We start from the raw sequence: 19,795 nt of genomic DNA, 5'->3' as shown, positions 1-19,795 counted from the left end.
CAAAACCATGTTCTAATTTAATTCTTAAGTAGACAGTACATTTTTAATGAATTGTATTGAACAAAGGTGTTTGGAACTAATGTTTCCTCTCTGAATTTTTGCCTAGAATTCCTCTTCATGCAATATGACTGGCTCTAAAATTATTAGGTCATGTGTTGAATCTGATCACAATGAGAGCCACATAAATTGTGTAATGGAGATATCATGTGTTCTCATCACCAACTTCTTCTAGTTCTCAATGTTGTCCAGGACACTTTTAAAGAAAATAGAACCACAGTGTACATTGACTAAAACAGCAGTTTCTATACGTTAAAAGCAAATGTAAGCTGAAAACTCCAGAAACACTTAAGAAATAAGATGTGAAAAATAAGAGGTAAACAAAATCCCTGTGCTAGACCTTTCTCAAATACCATCCTTGGCTCTGAACATTGAAGACTCTGCTTTCTTAGCCAAGTCACACAGATTCAGCTTAAGACCTATATTTTAATTAGGGCCTCACTAATGATAATTATTTAATATGTACTTTCCAACTCTCTCATGATAATCTGAATATGGTATAGCTACTGGATATTATTGGTAATATGTAAAGACCTGAAATTATAGAAACTGGATCTAGATTCTAGAATTTTTGGAATTTAGTAAATATTCAAAGTGAATGATGCCAATCATTCCTGTAAAATGTTTTAAAATGTTTTTAATTTCAGTCAAATGCAACATACATATTCCTTTTGAGTTACTATTTTTAACTAAGACATGTGCTTTGTGTGGGATGTCTTGATTTTTTACAGTGAATGGAAACTTCTCTGTATCTGGGCATTTAATTTGTTTCCTGAGTTTCCCAATTCCCTCTAGCATGAAATCTTAAGGAGACATGGGACAGACAACCAGGCACTATAATTGTTGAAGCAGTCATTTAAAGACATTTTCATAATCATGTTTCTGAAATCCAAAGCATTACTTAGGACTTACATCTTGAGTCAAAGTTTCAAGAGATTTCCCCCTGCTGATCCTCTGGCTGTTAGAACCGTGTCTTAGTGACCTAAAACAATCACCAACTGGTTAATAAATCCTAAGATCAAATTTTGACTTTAACAGCGACCTTTATAAAAACAAAATGAAACAATTTTTCTCAGATGCGTGTGTATGAAACATAGCATCACAAATGCTTATTTCTTCTTATAGCAAAAACTCATAGTTCATTCAAGTATCTTTGATCCCTTTCAACAAAATTCAGAATTTTTCCTTCGCATCTTAAAAGCGAGAATTTGGCAATCACTAAGGAAGAGGTTTTTGAAGTAAAGACTTTTTCTCCCATTTGAATCTCGTGAGTTTCATTATCATTGCCCATCAGTAAACATAACTCAGTTCCTTACCTGTGCCTGTTTGCCAAAAACGGATGGCAGCTTTGACTATGTACAATGAACACTTCCTGTAAAATTCCTTTCCTTAGCTTCTCTGAAGCCCCGTCTTCCCCGCGTTTACCTGCGCTCCTGGCGGATGTGATGCTGCACACTGAGAATTGACCTTTCCTTTGCCGGTTGTCCCTCGAATGATCCGCTCAGCATGCGCTGTCGAGTGCAAGCTCTAGAAGAAAAAGTAACCAGAGATAAATGCATGAGTTCTACACTTGGAATGAATAACACATAACTGCTCATTACTGTTATTATTTTTAAGGAAACACCAATGATAAAGCAAAATGCAGCAAACTACAAATAACCATAAAGGAAAATGAGCTTTAGGCTTTGTGTCAAGAACACTTTACTAAAGCAAAATTGCCACAGCTCTGAAGCGGTAGTAGAAAATAAATGGAAAACTACCAGTCCCCTACTCCCCACCTCAAAACAGGGGAGCTTCTATCAGAATTCTGTGGACAGTGAGGCTACCCCAACAACAGGTAATCTTGATACTGGTTTTGAATTTGGACAGGGAGTTTTCTAATAAAGGTTCTTAGAGAAGGATTTGTCCCCCAGGCCCCTAGAATGATGGAATATCTGTTTCCATGGAGATTTTGCAGAACTTTAGGAAAATAGAAAAGCAGAAAGGTAGAGGAAAAATTTAGTGGTAAAAAGAAATAACTAAGGCTAGAATTAATATCTAAGGAAACATCCATCTCAAGTCAATGGCTTACCTGTAACCAGTTACCACTTTCCTTGTATTCACAAAACCATGAGGACTTTTTAAAACATATTCTCTTTAGACCATAATTTGGCTTGTGTTAATTTCAGATTTGCTAATGAGTTAAGACAATTCAGTAACCCAATACCTGCGGTGTGAATGATGTCAGTGAGAAAATAAAATTTCCCCTCCAGAAAGCTCCCTTCAATTGGAAATGACAGGAATTCCCTTGACAGAGTAGACAAGTGATCTGGGTAAACTTTGGGCTCAGTTTCCTTATCTGTGAAATGAGAAGGCCTTGATCTCTAAGGTAACTCAGATTTAAAATGTTTGATTTTATAATATCTTAACCTTATAACTCCATATTTGTTTAAACACTTGAACACATGTACTTCTGCCATTTCTTTACATAACAGTTTCATATTTATATTTCTTAAAATACAGTTCTGGAATGGCTTTGGACTATATTATTACTGTCTGTCTCAGGGTTAAGGTCTGTATCTGCTTATCATGTGTAAAAGAACAGCTCTTATGATACCATGTGAATATTTGAACACTTAAAAATGCTTTTGATACTGATGAAGGGTAATTATGATGAATATCCATGAAAAATTATCTAAATTCAATGAATGTAAATGTGTTACTGGAAATAAAGCACAATCACTATTCTTAGTTTAATAAGCAGGATGGACAACTTTGCTTTATAATCAAAGACAAAATTTTATTTAACGGCAAGGAATATATAACACTGATACATGGAGATCATGCCTATTTCCAGATCTGGAATGAAGTCATTGATCTTTGTAGCACCAATACTGATTTTATCATAGAACACGTTAGGCTAGTTGACAAAGATACGGCAAGATCTCATATTCTGTATATTTAGGACTGTTTCTTGAACAAAGGACTGAAAATTAAGAAGGAATCCTGAGAAATTGTATTTGGAATAAGTATGTTATTCTGGCATAAATGCATATTTCCCCTGCCATTTGTGTAATTTGTCAAGACTTAACCTTCCGTCACTGTCTTGGTCACTTTCATTCTTTTGTCATGAGATCCTCCCCTGAAGTAAGGACCCATGGTCGGCCTTAAATACAAAATGGATGCAACTTGATTGTAATATACAAATTTGAGTTCGGATGTCATTGCTAGGTTTGAAATGGGAGACTGTAATAGACTTTAAGCTCTGCGTTATAAAGGATTGCTGGTTATGTGTCCTCTTGCCCAGTTCTGGAATGCCTGGGCTGGAGAAGAGTTAGGACTAGACTTGACTCCAGGGCTAACGAGCCAACCAGGCACCCGAGCCAGGAGAATACATGCGGGCAGCCTCGTGAGGGCTGCTCCCTCATCTGGCTGAACAAGGGAGGCCCTGTTCTCCACAGGGAGTCACAGGCTATTGGAAAGACTCCCTCTTCCCCAATCTCCTCCAGTTTCTCCTCCAATAGCATGGCTGGCATGGTGTTTGGAAGGTAACCCCTTTTTCCTCTTTGGCTCAGAAGTGCTCAGTTCTTTCCCGCTGGGTCTGAAGAGTTCAAAAAATAGCTGGAGTTTCAGACATATGTTGGGAATTTTTGTTGTCTGCATGATTCACATATCTCTTTTGGGGGAATGGGGTAGTAGTGGTGGTGGGAGTGTCGTTTTTAGCCCTACCCCTGCAATCAGAACAATTGCACTTAATCAGATTACGGCAGCTACTCAAATGCGTATAATATGTAAAACAACCCACTTTAATTTATTTTTCTACCACCTTCTTCTGTGTTTATAATACTGTTTGCTAGAAAGATTTCAAAGTGGATAATAATGGAAAAAAGGATAAAATGCTCAGAAAACCTGGGCATTCTCATTAAAAGCCAGGTAAAACTTGTAACAAGTGATTTCAGAATTCCACCTGAACAAAGCACAGCCCTTGGATAGTTTCAGTTTATTGGGAATACCCTGCCAGACTCTTCCTGTCCCCTGAGTAGACGCTGTTTGCCCACCTCCTCCTCAGCTAGGGAGCAAATCTCAGCAGAGGAGTCATCCAAGCAAAATGAATTGGGCAGATGGTGAACATCTTAGCCTTGGTGTCAGGAGGTCAGCTTCAGGGCCTCAGGTTCAGCAAGTGCTCCTCTGTCAGCTCTCTCTGATCTTCCAGTCCTGTCCCAGACCCCAGCATCCCATACTTCAGGACACCTGCTGTCCAAAGAAAGGGAAACAAACAGTCTCCATCTCCCTTGAGCGTTGCTCTTGTTGAAAATCTGTTATTGGACAAAATGCCCAGATATCTCGTTCCTGCCTCTGAGTATGCCCCATGGCTTTTGAACAAGAAAGCTGATGGCAATTCTTATCTGAAGACTAAGCGCTGTAATTTTCTAGAAACTTGCTAAATAAACATTTTGGGTGAAGTCAATTGGGGAGAAAACATGTGAAAGACTGTTTTCCAAGTTGTTTTTGTTTGTTTATTCGCTTCCTCTATAAAGTGGGGTGGGGTGGGGAGCTAAAAAGCAAAGTTCTCTTCTAGGTACTCTGTCCATTATGGTTAATAATTACTATTTATCTATAATACCTATAATAATTCCTCTCCTTCCAGAAAAAAAAGGTGATAATATAGATTAAACAACTTTTATACAGATACATAAATTCATGTCAAAGAAAACATACAGGAAAGCTCTAATTACTTTATATAAGGAGACCAGTTGCCAAACGCAAGTTCCTCGTGGATAAAGGAAGGAACTCATACGAAAGGATGTAAATTTGGGGTGGAAGTGGGAAGGTAGTGAGGAAGGTGAGGGTAAGAAAGTTGCATAATACTTTGGCCCTAAGAACACCTGGATATTGAACCAGGCATGGAAAGTGCCACATTAGTGCATTTCTGCACAAATACAACAGCCTCGTACATGAGTCACTGCCATATTCTTTGATCTGTAAAATGTTTTGCTATTTTGGAAAATAACAGGGCTGGTGGAAAATTATTCCTTCAATCTGGCATGATCAGATTCTACTAACAAGTTACATATACTCTGATATAATGTGCTAAGGTTCATACAATAATTACAATGACAGTTGTCTAGTATTTGTTAAAGGAAATACAATTCTATTATACATAAGCACATATGGTAACCCAAATTGTGAACTACCAAATTGTGTTTTGAAATGGCAATTGATTACAAACTTTGATATAAATAGGTTCTGATAAATAATATAAAATAAAAAAAAGAATATCTCATCTATGTGAAAGCACAGAGAAATTATTTGTTTTATATTCTGAATTGAAAACATGTTAACTCAGCTTACTTAATACTTAAGGCATCTTGTCATCATTAGTTATGTCCCTTTTTAGACAGTTACATATAAACTGTCTAATATGTAAAGAACTCTCTTAATAGTAGTTCTTCAGGGACCGTTTTATCTCCCATCCTTATATTCCTGGGTTGGGTAGCTCTTGGCATTCAGACCAGCTGACTGCCTGACAGATGAGAAAGGAAAAGGTGGGGCTGGAGGCATAGTTGAAGGCGAAGGAGGAGTCCCCAGCTGGGTCTGTGACTTGCTAGTCTCAAGGGCTCAAAGTAGCCCATTGGATTTACAGTTTAACACCCAGCAGTGTAGCTGCTGATATATAGTCCTGCCTTTGTCTGGGGCCCTAAAAGAGAAGATGATTTGAGAAAACACAAGATTTAGAATCATACATTTCAGACCTCTGCTTTTACTAGTTGTGGGACCTTAGAGTCTCAGTTTCTTATTTGTAAAATGTGGAGAACAATAATAGTTTTTCTACTAATTTTATAGGGGATTAGAGGGATCAAATATGATTATGAATATGAAAGTGCTTTGTAAACACTGACACTTTTATATAAATTTTGTTTCCTGTTATTTATTTTTCTATCTTCCCCCATGTCATGGTTGATGGTAAAGCATTCTACAGAGGGTTGGGGACAGAACAGCAAGTTTGACAGGGTGTTATGTGGAAGGGAACTCTTTCCTACCGCAGTCTCTTAACTGATCTCCCTGCATCTACTCTCCATGCATTCTCCCAAGCAAAATGTTTTCTGAAATGAATATTTAACAATATTACTGTGATAGTCAGGATTCTAAGAGAGCCTCCCATTATTCTTACTTCCTAATTTCATGACTTTGTGTAATATCTCTACCTTGAGTGTGAGCTGGACTTAGTGACTATTTTTAAGGATTGGAAGACAGAGCGATGGAATATTACTTCTGGTGATTTCTAGTGATTAGGTTGCAAAACACTGACTTCCATCTTCTTAGCATGTACACTCTCTCTCATGCTCATGCTCTCTCCTGCTTCTTGCTTGCTTGCTCTGATGAATCTGCCATGTTGTCAGACACTCTATGGAGAGACTCACTTGATAAGAACCTCAGTAGCGTCCAAATCTAACAGCCCACAAAGAACTGAGTTCTACTAGTAACCATGCAAGTGAGCTGGGAAGTCCATCCTTTCCATTCAAGCCTTGAAATGACTGCTGCTCTTGTGGGAGACCCAGAGCTTTACTGGATTCCTGATGGAAACTGTGAGATAATAAATGGTGCTGTTTAAATCACTAAGTTTGGGAGTAATTTGTTACACAGCAATAGATTATTAATACAATTTTCTTCACCACCATAAAACCTTCAATTCCCTATTGCTCTTCAGAGAAAGACCAAGATTAAACTTCAGTGTGGCTTGCAAAGTTCTGTAGAGTCTGCCTGCAACTTCCCTTTTCAGTCCCATGTTTATCATAAAGACTGTCTCTCTCCACCACCCTCTTTGGTCTTGCAGTTCCTCACATATGCCAAGCTCCAAAGAGAACAGGGTTGTCTCTTACTGATCACTATTATTTCCTAGGCACCTGGAACATAGTAGGTGCTCAATGACTATTTGTTGAGTGAATAAATCTTGAAATCCTGTGACTATTGCATATTTTAATTTATTTTTTGATCACCTCATGCTTACAAAGCATGAAAATAATCACACACAGAACAGCATATGTTCAATATATGCTTCTTAAGGGGGAAATTAAATAATCTTACTTTTGTCTCAAATCAGAATACTCTGCCACTCAAAAATGTGCTGAGAACCTATAACAGATGAGACACTGAGAGAGTAATGAAAAAATCAGGCATTGCTTTTTGCGACTTGACAATTCATCAATTTTTATTTACATTCTATGTGAAAAATACTCTTGCTGTTAGGGACAACATCCGAGGCAACTTAGAGCTAAGTCTTACCAGCTGAACTCATTTCGGTTTCTTCAACAGGAGATCTGATTTGTAACTGGGAACGTGGGCTCTGTATCTTGTCCTACTTAAATTTACCACTAAACTGAAATAGTAGATGACTAAGGAATTTGTGACTCCTAATATTTTACCAATAACAAATAGAAGAACACATCATTAAAATTTCCAGTTAGCAATAAATCTACCCAGAATATTTGCATGTTCAATTAAGTTACATTTTGCCACTTTAAAATTTTTATTAGAACCTAGAGACCTTTTAGTTTCACATAGGGAGAAAAGATAGACAACTTCCGGAAGAGAAATGTTCATTTATTTGCTGCCTACAGAAAAAGCAAAGCTAATGGTATTGAAAACACGCCCTCTGATCATCAGGGAAGGCCTCGCTTGTCTCAGTGGGAAGAATGGATCGAGGAGTGGAACGAAGTCCTTTTCGTGGACACGCCATCTAGTGGCCTAGCACGAACTGGAACTGGAGGGCACAAGGCTTCAAGTGTCTTGTGAAAAATAATGAAGTCTTTTGTCTTGTCTGAGTGAGGAAATTCTCCATTATGCAGGCATATGTAATCCCTTTATTCCTGTTCCTTGGAGGAGAATTACAGTGAGGCATTTTCCTTTTCCCAGTTGGGGTTAATGTTATGCCCTCAACTGCCTTTGAAAGTAAAACAAGATGAGGACCCCTGATGATGATTCAAATGTGGGAATATTCTTCAGCAAACACACATTCCCAGTTGCAAAAATATTACCTCTGGTTTCTTGCCAAGTCTCTGAAAAAACATATGAAAGATTGATTCCTTTTTTTTCCTCTTCTGCATTGCCTTTGTGCTGTGGAATTTCAATTGCCCCTTATACGACAACCTTATATATAATCTTTTATGGAGGCTGGGGGGAAGAGACTCATGTCTTAAGAAATTGGCTATGTTTTCCTTGACATTCCTCCATCTAAAATATTTTGAAATTGGCCCAAAGATTATGGTTATAAGACAGATCTTTGGAACTTTATTAGCCTTTAAACATCACTAGTTGTTTATAGAAACGGTAGCAGGGGGTCCTTGGTTTCTTTCTTCCCTGTCTCCATGTCTTCTTTTTTAATGTTCCAGGACAAGGGTGTGGGAAAAGCCTGTACATTCTGTAATGAAAGAGAGAAGCCTGTGAGTCTTCAAATTATTTTCACCTACCATTCATCATAAAAAAGTTAGATTACGTGATACCATCTGGTGTTAAATGTAAGCACTGTCTAAAAGAACTGCAATTTAACTTCACAGAGCATTAAATTTGAGGGATTTTACTTAAATCTTGAGCTCTGTAAGATAATACATTTTAAAGTATTATCAGATGTTGGTTTAATGTAATACAATCGCATCAACAGACAACAGGAATATACTCCTTCAGTGATAATTACGTAAAACTATGACTACAGAGCTGTGTCAAAGAATAGATAATGAGGCTTTCCTGGAAATGGCTCTTACCTGATTCCATTAGAGTGACAGTGTGATCATCCCAAGTGGAGACAACAAGCAGAAGCTGCTTCTCTGTAATGGCCTCTTGCTGAGATGAGGAAAAGGCTGCCTTTTTATTTTAGTGAATACCCCATTCCTTTGTGAATCAACCCATTCCTGAGTAAATGGATAAGGCTTTTTAATAGCAACAGCAGATTCTTTCTTTCCAATTTTGGGTTATTCATAAACATGTTTTCACGTAGAGACAAGTAAATACATGGGCAACCAGAACCTCGTTGTAGATTGAAAAAAGAAAATAAAAGAAGCCTTAATGTCCTATCTTATGTAATTACTCTAATTAAAAAAGAAAATTAAGTCATGGGAAATTTGTGCCTTTAGTACATCCATTAAAATTCAGAAAATAAAATGTCTGTAATCCCAAATCGTTAATTGGGGCACTAATTCAGTAATCCAACTTACTGACTCAGATAGAAAAATGCAAATTACAATGTAAAGACTGTACTTTTTATTAAAGTATAAGTGAAATTCTGTAATTGTTTTAGAAACTTTATTAACCAAAGTTTAAGAGATTTACATACTTATTTTCCTATATTATTTATTATTTCCCCCTCGATGGTAAAATAGTAAAAGAAAAAAATGTTAAAATATCTTCCAACATCTGTTTGGTAAAATTCAGTAGTAGCTATGCTCATCTATTACAATCACTATATAATAACATTATTACAATCACTCTTTCAGGCTAATCTAAAAATAATCTACAAATCATATAACATCTCAATAAAATATAACATATATCGGTTACCAAAAATTGGGTACTAAGAAAATATCTTTAGAATATGTTATTTTAGTCCAAGTAAATTATATCTTGTCATTTGAAAATTTTCATTACCTTTTATATTTTATGCCAATGCTCATACCCACAGATCTTATTTCCTTAGTTACCAAATCTCTGAAAATACTTAGTTTCCATCTGACTACTTACTGTCTATCTCCAAATGGTCTTTCAACTAATCTATAAGAGTTTTTAAGTGTAATGAGAATCTTCATAAGGAAAAATCAACAATAACAACCAGGCAGTCTTCATTGCAGCATTAATGCTCGATACTCAATTTTCTTAAAACATCCCGTTTGTCTTGCCAAATGTGGGTCAAAAGAACTGTGGCTATCATTGCCAAGGTGTGTGTCAAGGGGTGGACCCAAACCTTGGACCTCAGGAGTGTCTGTCCTCCTCCTTCTCCAAGGCAGTGTCATTCCAGTGTCCTCCCCCTCCCACATCTGGAGCCAGCACACGCAGCGCATGGGTCTGTGGGATACCGCAACCCACTCAGCGCTCTCGGTGGCACTGAGCGTGTCTCTTGCTAGACATGCCCAGAATGTGCAGCTGCAGAGAAATAATATGACCTTATCAAAGTTGTGGGATTGCTGGGTTAATGGGTGAAACAATAATTTTGAAAGGAGAGCTTTCCAAATGGGAAAAAGGGAAAGGAGTAAGAGATGCTAATGTTTGGCACTGGTAAGCCTTCTTAGACTTTGCATTTAATTGGGCCAGCTTCAGACAACTGGCAACTCTGTGACTCCACAAGGAACAAAGAATAAGAATGAAGAGGCTCTTTTTTCCCTTTCCTCAAATTTCGCTTGCCCTATAACTAATTATGTGCACACTAGGTGGCTCTTTGGAGGAAATCATCGAGATTTAATCTGTATTCCTTCAAAGCTTGATGATCTCAATCTCTGCAATATCAGGCTCATCCTCTCTTCTAGGAGAACATGACCCAAATGCTCACATCATAGAGAAGAGCCCAGGGGTCAGTCCACCTGCCTGGACCCTGGAGAGAAAAGGCTAGGAAAAACTGGGCTCCCCAGAAGAAGCCAAAGGACCAAAAGAATCGTCTCTCACTTAGCCCAAAGGCCACAAAGACCATCCCTAGTTAACTCCTCCATTCGCCCAGAAGTAACAGGGCTTCAACATGGTGTACATTGTGAAGGTTTCTGATGGACAATTACAACCCATCCAGAAGACAAATAGGTCCACATGCTTTAAGTTTCAGGACTGACCTTGTGCTGTCTCTGTCAGGACGGTCACAGTCCTACTGCAAGTGGTACCCATGATTGTGGCTCCAGATTCTATTTCAGCTGCTCCTTGGGCACTCATCAAGTCCTTTCATCCAAGGACCTTAATTTAAATCCTTCTCACAATCACAAATCCACCCACTAAGTCAACCAGGCCTATCTTTACCTACATTTATTACCTCTTACTTTGCCAGTGCCCATGCCAGATGCTCATCTCTCCCTTTCTGACTAGGCCTCTTGCTAAAACCCAGCATATCTCCTGCTCCTGAGATTGGACCATTTTTTTTCCTGGCACATCCAAGCAGAATGAGAACCTCCTAGCTGCATTTCAGGCATCAAAGAGGGATCATGGTCCTCCATGCCCAGGACTTCCAGGCAGCTATAGGCTATGTCAGCCTCTGGAGGTGAATCTATGTTGCTAGTTCAGGAGCATGTCCACCAAATAAATATATAGCAAGTAACTGAACAAATTTGATGATAACCTTGAAGATGTCAGCAAGCCTACTTTAACTAAGTATAAAGTTATAACTGATAGACTTTTTTTCTAGTTAGGTAAGCAAGAAATTTTAGCTCAACCTAGTAAAGGGTACACTGATTAATCAAATGTGTTTTATGCCCCTTAGATCCATTCTCCTGTTGGGCAACAGTGGAGATTTCTTCAGCAAGCCTTTAAGGATCTGCTTTGAAAGGACTGTGAATTATCTGCATCTTTGGGGAGACTGTGGATCTGTCCTAGACTTACTGATAATAATGGAAATCCCTAGAGAGTGCTTTATAGATGCTAACTCATTTAACTCTCACCTATGAAGAAGCAGCCATTATTCTATAGGATCCACTTAACAGATGAGAAAACTGATGTGCAGAGAGGTTAAGTAAATCACCCAAAATCAAACATCCGTTGAGCGGTGAAGCCAGAAATCGAACCTGGTTGGTGTCAGAGGCCAGGCGTTTTTTTTCTATGCTATACTGTCTGCTTGTCATAGCTACCACCACTAAACTACCGAGTAGGAGTACCTGACATACATTGGTCATTTAACCGTACGAGGTTGCTTATATCCCTCACTTAACAGATGAAGAAACTGAGCTTTTCCAGGGGACTCACTACTGCTCAGAGGGTTTGAAGCCAAGTGGGTTGTTTTTAAAACCTGCCCTCTAGAAAAAATATAGAACTATTAAATTTCCCCACCTGGGAAATTCCTGATATTCTCAAGCACTGGGGACTTCTAATTTAATAAGCCAACCTGTGATCTTGAGGCTGGCACTTATGAAATTTATTTCTGTAATGATGAAGCTAAGTCTACTTAAAAACACGCCTAAGACTCACCCCCAGAGAACCTCTTTCATTGCTCAGATGTGCCTCTCTAAGCCAAACTCTACAAATAAACTCATTACAACCCCCCCTCCCCCCATATGGGACATGACTTTCAGAGGTATAAGTCCCTCTGGCAATGTGGAACTAGACTCCCAGGGATGAGCCTGGCTCTGGCATTTTGGGATTGACAATACCTTCTTGACCAAAGGAGGGAAAAGAAATGTAACAAAATAAGATTTCAGTGGCTAAGAGATTTCAAATAGAGTTGAGAGGTCATTCTGGAGGTTATTCTTATGCAAGCTTCAGCCAGATAATGCAAATTGACATGGTATGCCAAGCTCCAACCAACAGTATTTCTGAAAACCCTACAGAAAACTCAGGGCTCTATCTAAGACTTCATAAAAGTTTTACTTATTAAAGTTTATTTTTCAGAAACTTAAAACCTCCAGATTGTTCATATGCAGGATAAGCCCTGAAACCCAGAGGTACCAGAATCTCCCAGAATGTCAATCAGTTGCATTCCCCTATCCTATAATGTTGACACTCCTTTTCAACATGCAGAAGTTAGAATGGTCATTGCCCAAATATCCACGAAGAATGAGAGACTGACCAAATGAGAGGAAGGAGTTTTAACAGAGAAGTTAGGATTCAACAAATGATTATGACTACTGACTCATTATATAGATATTTCTTTTTAGTTTCTAGTGTAGAACAGCCAGAAGGAAATACCTGAAACTGTGGAACCATAACCCATACTATGCTTTGAAATTTGCTCTTGTTATACTGTACTTTGAAATTTATCACTTTTCTGCATACATTATATGTCATAATAAAAATGTTTTTTGTTTGTTTGTTTTTAGAAAAACCTGGCCTCTTTCCATTTCTACTACACAGACGTAACATATTCTAGGTGACTTCTGACTTCGGCAGGAATGAGGCCACCCTGTGGGTCAGTGTCAGGAAGACCACACACTCCCAGCCCAGAAATGAGTTGGTCTGAGATGACTTGTCCACCAGGGTCTGAGGTTTAAATTGCAACCAATATGTCAATATCCTCTGCCATGGGAAATTCTGCACGGGAGATGGAGAAATAAAGAAGGAACTGAAGACATTTATTTTCCTAGAGCTTTAAGCAGTCCCAAAGAGTCAAGGGCAGTGTCTTGGTTTCCTAGCCTCCAGTTCGATGAATGTGACTTTATCTGGAAATAGGGTCTTTGAAGATGTGATTAGTTAAGATGAGGCCGAGTGTGCCATTCTGTAACAAAGTACCACAAACTGGATGGCTTGAAACAACAGAAATTCATTGTGTCACAGTCCTGGGGGCCAGAAGTCCAAATTAAGGTGTCGACAGGACCCCGCTCCTTCTGAAACCTGTAGGGGAGAATCCTTCTTGGCCTCCGCCTGCTTCTGGGGTTGGCTGGTCATCCTGGGTGTTCCTTGGCTTGTAGATACATCACTCTAATCTCTGCTGCCTCTGTCTTCCTTGTGCCTGTCTGTCTCTACATCCAAATTTCCCCTTCTTATAAGGACACCTGCCATTTTGGAGTAGGGCCCATCCTAATCCAGTTTGGCCTAAACTTAATTAATCGCATCTTCAAAGACCCTATCTCCAAGTAGGGTCACATTTATGGGGTAGGGGTTAGGACTTGAACATATCTTTTTAGAGGACACAATTCAACCCATAAGAGACAGCAAGGACACGAGTAACCCCAGACAGCTCCTTTGTGTAAGTTGTATCAGATGGCAAAGGTATGGCTTGGCAGGTAAGTAAGGGCTGGATGTTGGCTTCTAATTGTGCCCTTAACCTGGCAACTCTGAATCATTTATAACCTATATGTGGAGACCCTGAGAAGAACTCACAAGTACAGGAAAAAAAGGGAATTTATTGTCTCACAATATAGGGGTGAGAATGTTGGATCTTCTATAATTTAAAAGCACAGGGTAGTAGTTAGAACATGGGCTATGGATTCACAGGGACCAGGGTTTGATTCCTGGATCCCAATTCACCAGACAGGGAGACCTCAGACAAGTTACCTAAACTTCCTGAGCTTTAATTTCTTCATCTCTAAAACTGAGCTAATAATACTTATCTTTCAGGGTTATATTGAAATATATTTTAAAGTACAAAACACCAATACCAGGTTTGTTGTTTAGTTTACTTTATGGCACACTTTAGATAAATGATTTTAATTGTTAAAGTCACTCAACAAGGGTTCCCACATCTAACTAATATCATAAATCTTTTCTAGGGGCAAACCAAGAAAACTCCTTAAGGGAATAATCGATTTGTCCAAAATCTAGAACAATGCCTGATGTAAAGTAGAGACCACAGAAATACTTCTTGAGTGAATGAATGAATGAATGAATGAATGAATGTCTCAGGGGTCACTTCCAGGAAGAATAATCAAGCTAACATCATTTTTTAAATGATAGCTTAATAAATATGTAGTGAATATATAAACTGTACAGTATATAAACTGTATCTGTAGTCAGCAAAAATGACTCTTTTAAAATGATGAATAGGAGATAAACTGACCCTTCATATTTCATTAAATCTGTTTGATGGTTTTTTGGTAGAAAGTACCACTCCCTAAAGACTATTCCATAGACTGTTTTTTTTTATTTTTTAATTTTTATTTTTCCATACACATTAAAAAATTAATTAAAAGTGCATGGCAAAGCGAATTATGTCATAAGTCTAAATATGAGAATGCAAATAACATACCAGATTGAACATTCAAAAAGGTTATCAAGATAAAGCCCCAGCTAATGAGGCACTGAGAGAAAACCACAGAAGGATGGAACTTTCTAAATAATGTAAACTGTTCAATTATTTTATTTTGACATTTCTCTTTTCATAGTCTAGTAGAAATGATATTGCATTTTTGCTCAATTTCAGGGCTTTGATATAGAGGAAATCTCAGTAGAGGTGGTGATGCTTTTGAAAGCACATTGCTATTTGTTTTTTATTCCATCTGATGCACTGAAAAGGTCACTGTTTTTTGAAGAAAGCTTTCTTTAGTGGTGCTGAGCAATATACTGCAAGTCAGAACAACAGTGAATTTAATAGCAACTTTGGATATTATAATTTCAGTAGGGAAACATCCTCTTTCCCACAATACTCTTCGGATAAGTCTTGTAAAAACAAGACAGATGTCTCTTTGAGCCAAATGAATTACCTGCATTTAAATGTGAGAGAGTATTTTCAAGTTCTGGAAAAATGGTCCACATTTTTTTCTCATCAGAGAATTTTAAATTTATCCAGACATAATTTTCTATGTCTTGAAACATAAATCAGTTAAAAAAAATAAGTAAATGTACAATTCAAAGATGATTATATGTAGAAATGGTGATTCCACTTCATGATTCAAATACTTTTGCCTCTAGGGCCCTTTCTCTCTGAAAGACTTTTTTCTCTATGGGGTTGAATTTTCTGCTCATAATAATTTATGTAGCAGTGTCACTGCTGGAATAATGCATATGGAAGATGTATATTTGGAATGCGGGTCCTTTCAAGAATTGGGACCACCTGCAGCCCTAAAGCTTTATTATCAGGAGGAGGAACTAAGGCCCCTATAGCAATATGACCTTACTATTCACTTCAGGAAATCCTTGCCCAGGAAGTTCAGGCTGTAAATCAGTAACAAATTCATTATTAGCCCTAGGAATGCTCCTCCCACAAAACCCATCTATCCCTTCTCTGGATAATAGGTGGCTCAACTGTCAAATCTGTCACTTAAAATCCATTGGTACCCATTGAGATTCCCGCCAAGACCCTCCCATGGCTGGGCGCGTCAATCGTAAGCCATTTTTTTTTTAACGCTGCTTCTAAAAAGTAGTTTTATTTATTTTTAGCAGCTAATACATGTATATGGTTTAAAAACTCAAAAGACAGAAAAGGCTATAGAGATTTCTGGTTTGAAAATGGCAGCATGAAGTCAACATTTATCCCTCCTCTTCTCAGAAATCACACCAAATCAGAATGGAGAGTGGAAAATACAAACTCCATCTTAATAACCGGTAGCTGAAAAGTTGAATCAAAGTGGATGGATAGGGCATCGGAGGAGTGGGGAGGCACCAGACATGAGTCACTGTCCCTTCCTGGTCCCCCAGCCACAGAGCTCTCCTTTCCAGAGGCAGGAACTGTCACCAGGTGATTGTGCGCTCTTCCAGAGAACCCTAAACTCCTTTATTGAGAACTTTGCCCAATCTCAATCAGATCCTCATCTTAAAAAATGCTAAAATCCAGACCCCCAAACTTATTAATATCCACTGTCCTTCCCAAGACATTATTAAGACTCTGTTTAAGGGCTCGTTTCCTGCAATAAGTATTAAATTTCACTTTGCTTGATCAACAGATTATTCAGATGACCTTTTTCAGGGGCGTGGGGTGGGGTGGGGGTGGGGGTGGGGGTGGGGGTGGGGGTGGGGGGTGGGATGGTCTACACTGCAAAGGCAGATGAGAAAATGGAGAGTCAGATAAGTGACTTGCTCAAGGTCCTGGTGGAGTAGAGCCAGGACGCCAGCCCAGGCCTTCTGACACCAAGTCCAGGATCCTATGTTAAAACTGCAGGGACCCGGAAGTTGACATCCTCCAATTTTCCATTTAGAACAGGAGAGAACTGAAAATTTAAATAACTTAATTGTTTACATAGCCTGTCCTTCAGATCCCCTAGATCAAGGATTTGATTGTTTTATTTTCCCCAAGTATTTGTTCTTTTTTTCAAAGTTATTTTTAAGACACTGATATTTTATAATATCTCCCTTTTACATCACACTGGATTTCAAGTTTATTTGATTTACATCTTTCTGCACCCAAATCAGGACAGATGCCAACCCATGATGTAGTTGGTAAAATAATTCAGCTCAGGTCTTTTTTTCATACCTCCTTACACTTCTCCTACCTGTCTCCCTGGTGAGGAATCTCTCAATAAGTCTAAATCAAAGGCAATAATTGTATGAACATAAAATCTTAGGAAAGTTAAGTGTGACAGAACACTAAAGCAACAGTCTCATCTGGACTTCTGTTCCTTTGTGACAAGACAGACCTATTTATTGAAAGACTGAATCTGCATCCTCTTTGTCTTAAAGGCCTTTCCTTCTTTAAAAACCTCATTTCAAAATGCAGACTGTCCGAGGAGAGGTCATTTATAAGTTATCAAAGAATCCCTGCACAATTTAATTAACAGAGAGAAAGTTCAGAGCCCAGGAGAGGGATGCCTCCATGAGGAAGAAAGATGTTGAGAGTGTGGAGGGGAAACTTTTTCTACCTCCCCATTTTGTGGAGTGCTCTTTGAATCAGTTACCCTGAAGCTACTGTAAATATTTTCTTTTTTAAAAAAATTTTTTTTTTCCTGTCTTCTTTCTTTCTTTTTCTTTTTCTCTTTGTTGCCCTTTGGCAAACAGCAAAGGATAGTGCCCATGGATTCCTAAGTAATGCCCTCCCAATCTATTCTTGGATTTCTAGCTAATGAATTAAATTGTTATGCAGGCATGATATCATCGTCAGCTTCATTATTAATGATAAAGGCAAGTCTACCCAAAGAAACTATCATTTTCACAAGTTTGACATCTTGCACTTGCCCTAAATTCATATAGATGAGTGTAGCGGCAATGAGAAAATCATTTTTAAAGAAGGTAGAAGAGAAATGGCTTTTGTAAAGGTCAGTTTTTTATTCTATATTAAAAAAGTCAGGCTCTAAATTCTTTTCTAAGTGCAGATTTTTATTTCCTGAGACTCACAGGGTGAGCATGGCTCAGGTAGCCCCAAGGAGCTCCCTCTGAAATTGTGGTAGTCTGGACTATAGTAAAACGCAAATGGCTCTGAGTATCCCCCAGATTATACAATTGTTAGGCAAGTATTGAGGGGCTCCCTATTGTCTAATACTCTTAGTATTTTAGCTCATGTACCCTATAAAATTTTTTTAAAAACTACTTCTATATATTTAAAATCTACATTAAATTTTGCCTTAGCAGTGCTAAATAGTTGTAAGGGATTTAATATCTAGCATTATTGTACCTGTGCTTCTTTAATATATTTTTCTGAAAACACTGGAGGTCTGTTTAATCCAATCCATTCACTTTTTTTTTTTAATCATCATTTTATTGAGATATATTCACATACCACACAGTCATACAAAACAAATTGTACTTTCGATTGTTTACAGTACCATTACATAGTTGTACATTCATCACCTAAATCAATCCCTGACACCTTCATTAGCACACACACAAAAATAACAAGAATAATAATTAGAGTGAAAAAGAGCAATTGAAGTAAAAAAGAACACTGGGTACCTTTGTCTGTTTGTTTCCTTCCCCTACTTTTCTACACATCCATCCATAAACTAGACAAAGTGGAGTTTGGTCCTTATGGCTTTCCCAATCCCTTTGTCACCCCTCATAAGCTACATTTTTACACAACTGTCTTCGAGATTCATGGGTTCTGGGTTGTAGTTTGATAGTTTCAGGTATCCACCACCAGCTACCCCAATTCTTTAGAACCTAAAAAGGGTTGTCTAAAGTGTGCGTAAGAGTGCCCACCAGAGTGACCTCTCGGCTCCTTTTGGAATCTCTCTGCCACTGAAGCTTATTTCATTTCCTTTCACATCCCCCTTTTGGTCAAGAAGATGTTCTCCGTCCCACGATGCCGGGTCTACATTCCTCTCCGGGAGTCATATTCCACGTTGCCAGGGAGATTCACTCCCCTGGGTGTCTGATCCCACGTAGGGGGGAGGGCAGTGTTTTCACCTTTCAAGTTGGCTTAGCCAGAGAGAGAGGGCCACATCTGAGCAACAAAGAGGCATTCAGGAGGAGACTCTTAGGCACAAATATAGGGAGGCCTACCCTCTCCTTTGCAGCAACCGTCTTCCCAAGGGTAAAACTTATGGTAGAGGGCTCAACCCATCAAACCACCAGTCCCCTATGTCTGTGCTCATGTTAGTAACCATGGAGGTGGGGTAGGCGAATACCCCTGCATTCTCCACAGGCTCTTCAAGGGGGCACTACATCTTTTTTTTTTTCCTTGTTTTTCTTTTTTTTTTTTTTTTTTTTTAACTTTCCCTTCTTTTTTAAATCAACTGTATGAAAAAAAAAGTTAAAAAGAAAACAAACATACAATAAAAGAACATTTCAAAGAGACCATAACAAGGGAGTAAGAAAAAGACAACTAAACTAAGATAACTGCTTAACTTTCAACATGTTCCTACTTTACCCCAAGAAAGTTACCTAATATAGCAACATTTCTGTGAACTTGTTCCTACTATATCCATCAGAAATTAACAGACCATAGTCATTTCTGGGCATCCCCAGAACGTTAAATAGCTTATCTGTTCTTCTTGGATTATTGTTCCCCCTTCCTTAATTGCTCTCTACTGCTAGTTCCCCTACATTCTACATTATAAACCATTTGTTTTACATTTTTCAAAGTTCACATTAGTGGTAGCATATAATATTTCTCTTTTTGTGCCTGGCTTATTTCGCTCAGCATTATGTCTTCAAGGTTCATCCATGTTGTCATATGTTTCACCAGATCGTTCCTTCTTACTGCCGCGTAGTATTCCATCGTGTGTATATACCACATTTTATTTATCCACTCATCTGTTGAAGGACATTTGGGTTGTTTCCA

At 38.3% G+C, this 19,795-nt stretch overlaps 1 protein-coding gene across 3 annotated transcripts in view; it reads right to left on the bottom strand.

Moving 5' to 3' along the window:
* NALCN (sodium leak channel, non-selective) overlaps positions 1 to 19,795 on the bottom strand; it is a 373,030-nt gene that overhangs the window by 52,859 nt on the left and 300,376 nt on the right. For all 3 annotated transcript variants that reach the window (XM_037800332.1, XM_037800333.1, XM_037800334.1), the window contains 2 exons: positions 1,483 to 1,584; positions 970 to 1,039 (listed from right to left, as the gene is read on the bottom strand). In XM_037800332.1, the coding sequence (XP_037656260.1) occupies positions 970 to 1,039; positions 1,483 to 1,584 (172 nt within the window). The remainder of the gene's footprint in view (positions 1 to 969; positions 1,040 to 1,482; positions 1,585 to 19,795) is intronic.

The sequence above is a fragment of the Choloepus didactylus genome, chromosome 12 (genome assembly GCF_015220235.1).
Source record: "Choloepus didactylus isolate mChoDid1 chromosome 12, mChoDid1.pri, whole genome shotgun sequence".
In the NCBI taxonomy this organism is placed as follows: Eukaryota; Metazoa; Chordata; class Mammalia; order Pilosa; family Megalonychidae; genus Choloepus; species Choloepus didactylus.
This window is presented reverse-complemented; position numbering and strand designations above follow the sequence as displayed.